The sequence below is a fragment of the Dipodomys merriami genome, unplaced genomic scaffold, assembly GCF_024711535.1.
Source record: "Dipodomys merriami isolate MVZ:Mamm:240054 unplaced genomic scaffold, mDipMer1.0.p SCAF_21, whole genome shotgun sequence".
Taxonomy (NCBI): Eukaryota; Metazoa; Chordata; class Mammalia; order Rodentia; family Heteromyidae; genus Dipodomys; species Dipodomys merriami.
Genome location: NW_027203493.1, coordinates 2,826,316 through 2,832,173, shown reverse-complemented (window position 1 = coordinate 2,832,173; position 5,858 = coordinate 2,826,316). Strand labels below are relative to the sequence as shown.

Genomic DNA, 5,858 nt, shown 5'->3' with positions numbered 1-5,858 from the left:
AGCACTCTCCAGCATGCTCAGGAAGTCACTGCACATGGAAATTTTGCAATGCCACGTCAACCTGAAAGTCTATGACACACACACTGACTCTCAGAGGGAATGAATATTAAGTTGCATGATCACTGTCAACGTGCATTGTATTCTGCAACCAATGAGAGGTTATGGAATGGAGTGTGTGTGTGTGTGTGTGTGTGTGTGTGTGTGTGTGTGTGTGTGTGTGTGTGTGTGTGTGTGTGTGTGTGTGTGTACTGTATAGTATTATTATTGCTTTACCAGTAAGCACACTGAGGATCAGAGAAGGTATTCAAACCTGTAAATTTACACAGGTAGTATCAGAAAGCTACCATCCAAGAATAAGCAAGGCAAAAATGTTGAAATTCAATTTGAAGAATATTCCCCCCCTTCCTCTTGCAAAGTTTTTCAGAGTGAAGAAGGATCATTTCACTATCTGGGATTTTGTGATTTGGGATATTTTTTTAAATCCAACTGAATCAAAACAAAGTAAACAAGATAAAAGTCACTAATCAAACAAACACAATCTACCCTACTTTCATTTGTATTCAGGGGAAAAGAATATGATTTATCATGTGAATCTCTAAAGCCACTCTGATAGACTTTTTCATTTATAATACAGACTTACTACAGAATTTTTAACCTATTTAAAAAAATTATAGTCCTTTTCTCTGTCATGATTGATACTCAATAAGGTATTACTTTTGAAATTCAGAGTCTTATCATTTTTGTATGAGAAAAATCATATAATCATTCAGAACAATCAATCTGAAATTAGCAATGGCATACTTCATAATTTCCATTAGAGGTGCATTCTCTCATACTATGGTCAAAAGATCCCACCATCTCCAAAGCTGGGGAAGACATCAACGTGGACCATGTTCTGAACCATGGTTTCCTTCTGCCTTATAAGAATGACTTACCTTTTTATGAATAAGAAAGAAACACGGAGAGAGTATTCTCTCACACAATCCACATTGCTGATGGTATCTGGAAATGCCAACTACAACAAGCCTCATGAGGAGTTCATTGTTTAAATGTCATTAAATATCATCTTCTCTCCAGATACTTTCCCCGACCATGATTGAAGGCACAAAACTCACTAACATTCTACCTGATACCTAATCACCTTCTAGTAGCTCTATTTCTTAATGTAATCATATTTCACTTGAATTGTTTAACAAACATACGTGAAGCTTCACTTACAACCACTCAGATTCTTTAATTAAAAGTATATGATTTGTTGTATACAATAATAGTATTTGTGGGTCTGTATGAATAAATAATATTGTGAATACAATGCTGTCTTTATTATTTGAAATGAAGTTGGTAGTGCTTTGAAATCTATTTAAATTTTTTAAAATGCAGAAACTTTTGAACTAATCCAGAAAACTCATGCTTCAGATCCTATTCCTGACCTGGGTACAGGTGACTCACATTTATAATCCCAGCTACTCAGGAACCTGAGATATAAGGATTGTAGTACGAAGCCACCCTGAACAGACCATGAGACTCTTACCTACAATTAGCCACCAAAGAAACTGGAAGTGGAACTATGGCTCAAAGTGGTACAGTGATAGCTTTGAGCAAAAAGCCTAAGGTAAAATGTCCAGGAACAGCACCCAGCCCTGAGTTCAAGCCCTAGGACTGGCACCAAATGAAAACAAAGTGGACAAAAAAACTGAACATGTATAAAGAGAAAACGTGTAGATAGAGAAAATGAAATAACTTCTCATGTGTATTTCTTTCTAGAATTCATGTGTATCTCACACAAGACCATCACTAATGTTTCAAAGATTTCTTTACAGGCTGGGAAGGTGGCTCAGTGGTAGAGCGCTTGCCTTGCATGCATGAGGCCCTGGGTTCAATTCCTCAGCACCACATAAGCAGAAAAAAAATCCAGAAATGGCTCTGTGGCTCAAGTGGTAGAATGCTAGCCTTGAGGTGAAGAGCTGAGGGACAGCGCCTGGCCCAGAGTTCAGGCCCACAACCGGACCCAAAAAAATAAAAATAAATAAAAATATTTCTTTACTTATGCAACTGAATTCAAAGCTTAGTTTCTTGAGTCAATAGATATATAATAGATGATGATGGATGGGTGGATGGGTGGATGACAGATAGATATAGTGTTGCCATCATAATGAAATTCATCAAATGTTGTTTGAAAAAGGGTAGAGGAAGGAAGTAAAAATGGATGCATGGTGGAGGAAGTGAATGTACTCAAAGTGCAATGTGCGCATGTATAGAAAACCACAATTATACCTCCCTATATTACCAATGTACACTAGGTCCACATGAAGCTAACTAAACAGTACACTAAAACCATAAACATTAGTTTGTCCTGAAAACAATTTTTGTGAATGCATTCTTGACCTCCTTGTTCCTCAGGCTGTAGACCACAGGGTTGAGCATGGGGATGATCATAGTATAAAACACAGATGAAATTTTGTCGGTGTCCATAGAGTGACTGGAGCTGGGCTGTAAGTACATGTACATAAGAGTGCCATAGAAAATGGAGACAGCAGTGAGGTGAGAAGCGCAAGTAGACACCGCCTTCTGATGCCCTGCCCCTGAATGCATCTTTAGGATGGTGATAAAAATTAATATGTAGGATATTAAGATTACCAGCAAAGCAAAAAAGATATTAAAGCTGGCTACGCATACAAGAATCAGCTCATTCACCTGTCTATCAGAGCAAGATAAAAACATGACTGCTGGCATATCACAGAAAAAGTGGTGGATCACATTGGACTTACAGAAGAACAGACTGAATGTGTCCCCAGTGTAAATGGAGGCATTCAGGAAGCCGCAGACGTAGCAGCCTGTGAGCAGGCATGCACACATGTTTGCTGTCATGGTGGTGGTGTAATGCAGGGGCTTACACACGGCTGCATAGCGATCATAAGACATGGAGGCCAACAGGTAATTTTCCACAGTAGCAAAACCTGTCACAAAGAATATCTGAACAGCGCAAACATTGTAGGAAATGACTTCATCTCTTAGAAGGAGGCCAGCCATGACCATAGGAGTGACAGTTGAAGAGTAACAAAAATCCACCAGAGACAGGTTACCTAGAAAGAAGTACATGGGGGTGTGGAGACGCGAGTCCAAGAGGATCAGGAGGACCATCCCCAGATTCCCAACCAGTGTGATGATGTAGACGATGAGGAAGGTGATGAAGAGGGGGACCTGCAGGTCTGGGTCACTGGTCAGTCCCAGCAGGATGAACTGAGTCACCTCTGTCCTGTTCTCCATTTGGCAATGGTGATCTGACAAACTCTACACTCTCTGTAGCAATAAGTTAAAATAGAGCAGAATGATACAGTTACTGACCCTAAATTGGAAAATATGAGGACAATATGTTTGCTTTCATCTTAACAACATCTTCTGGTTTAAGATTTTCCAGGAAAAAAAGTGGCCTTCTGAATCAATGTTTTATTGAATCTAAAGAATTAAAATTAATCTTCCCAAATTAAAAAAATTGTATATATGTATGCTGAGGTAAACAACTCAATGACTTGATAGAAATTATTTGTTTTTATGTATGTGTCTGTCAAATTACTTCTGTGGCCAGTGAAGTGGGTACTTCTATGTTTCCTACTTTGCCAAGAGCTATTATAGAACTTTAGATGCATATTCACTGCCCATTTTAATCAATTTTATGAATTTGATCACTTGTTCTAACTATACAGCTTATTAAGCAAAGGCTCACTGATTTGATCATAGTTACACACATATGATTTCACAATATCTACTTTGTACCCATGCCAACCTTTATTCTGGAATAAGTAGTTCCTAATTCCAATAGGACAAATTAAATTTAAGTAAAATAGAACCTCGGACAATTTACTTTTAATAACTATCTATACCAATTTGAGCATTTGGGGTTCATCATGAAATCAGTGTACAGGTAATAATTTTATCTCCTTCACTATATATTTGCTTTTCATTAAAGGTTCAAGAATGAAGAAATAAGTCTAGGAGAATGAAATTATCCTTTTTCAAGTATAAAATGTCCACATCTAATTAACAAATTGAGTTGCATTTTACCTCCATTCCCCAGTTTTATACTTATTAACAAGACATCTTTTGCCAATGATCTGGTTAGACACACCCACTATTCAGCTGATGGTGAGTTTGACATTTGAGTCATCATAGCATGTCTATGTGTAGTAGTTGTGGTGGGTAACCAGACTAGGGAGACGTGTGCAGTCATCTCTGAATGGACACATTGTGAGATATAGCAACCAGGAACTCCTACTCCTGGAAGATGTGCATGTTAGACCTACCACTTACCACTTAGGAAGCATTAATCCTAACCTACATTCCCTGAACATATTTCTATCTACAATGTAAGGATGGTAATGATGCCAACACTCAGTATCATTGTGAAAATTAATTAGGATACTTTATTTTAAAAAATTCTAGGTACTAAACATCAGACCAACTGCCATGTATTTTGAGGATGGAATAGTTTAATGGTATATATGTTAACTTGATTAAAGTGGATTCTGCCATGCGGGGCTTCATTTATGGGTAGTCTATAGTTTTTCCCCCCAAACTCTCTGCTCCACCCTAGGGCAACTGAGTTTATTTGTTCTTTCCAGTGTCTCCTCATCTATCCTCACTCCCAGCAGTGATTGCTACTCCTAGATTGTACTCAAGCTGAGCTGTTTCTTTGTAACTTTCTTCCTTGAAGTCCATATTGGAAGTTTAATTTTAAAAATCACTATCAATTTCTTTATCTTATTTATCCTCCTGCTACAATCAAATTTACTGAGAGCTAGACTTGAGAGTCCCTCCTTAATGGGCTGTCTTTAGCTCACATATCTCCTTAAAGACTTAAAGAATAGTTTGAATCTGTTCTTAGTAAGAGTATATTAAATTTCTTCACTGGAATTGAGGAAGAGTATCTTGAATATCTCCCTAACAATAATGACTACTCCATACCATTTTTCTACTAAGCCTCTGTCACTTTAAAAGCTTGCTAATGAGCACTTTTTTCATATTTTAATAAATGAATGACAACTGTTTTTTGGTAAATGGTTTGAACTCACAGCCTTGTGCTCATTCCCTCTCCCTGGTGCTTTACTGTACAAACCATGCCCCCAGACTGGCTTTTGCTGGTTATTTTGAAGACAGAGTGTCATGGACTTGTCTGCCTAGGCTGGCTTTGAACCATGATCCTCTGGGTCTTGTCCTCCTGCATAGCTATGATTAGGCTTAAGTCACCAGTGCCTAGCTAAGAAATACATGACAATTTCACTATTTACTCTGTTCCACAACAGTGATAAGGACATTATAGAGAAAATGTGTGTGTGTGTGTGTGTGTGTGTGTGTGTGTGTGTGTGTGTGTGTGTGTGTGTGTGTGTGTGTGTGTGCGCGCGTAAGGGGCTAGGAAGGTGGCTCAGTGATAGAATGCTTGCCTTGCATGCATGAGGCCCTGGGTTCAATTCCTCAGCACCACATAAGCAGAAAAAGCCAGAAGTGGTTCTGTGGCTCAAGTGCTAGAGCACTAGCCTTGAGCTGAAGAGCTGAGGGACAGAGCCCTGGCCCAGGGTTCAGGCCCCATGACTGACAAAAAAAAAAAGAAGATGAGGATTTGAAAAGTTATGTTATATTACAAAACCATTTAGCTTGTAGGAGAGAAACTCAAGATCCAAATGTTAAAACCACCTTTAACCTAATCAGATGTCTAACTGCCAACATGTATAGATGTGGTAGTGATAATAAGCATTATTATTTTAAAAGTTACTTTTAAAAAGTTAAACTGCAGTTCAGTGGTTTTTAATTCATATAAGGACTTACCATTTTAAGAAGACTCATTTTTACCCTTTGGATTTTCT

General features: G+C 38.2%; 1 protein-coding gene across 1 annotated transcript; it reads right to left on the bottom strand.

Annotated features, from left to right (window-relative positions):
* Positions 1-2,343: 2,343 nt before the first annotated feature.
* LOC138834121 (olfactory receptor 5B3-like) lies at positions 2,344-3,267 on the bottom strand. Its single transcript, XM_070032886.1, has one exon. It carries the CDS (start codon positions 3,265-3,267, stop codon positions 2,344-2,346), a length of 924 nt encoding a protein of 307 aa, XP_069888987.1.
* Positions 3,268-5,858: the final 2,591 nt, after the last annotated feature.

Coding starts and splice junctions, on each gene's coding strand:
- LOC138834121 (XM_070032886.1), bottom strand. CDS start 3,267: ATGGAGAACAGGACAGAGGTGACTCAGTTCATCCTGCTGGGACTGACC.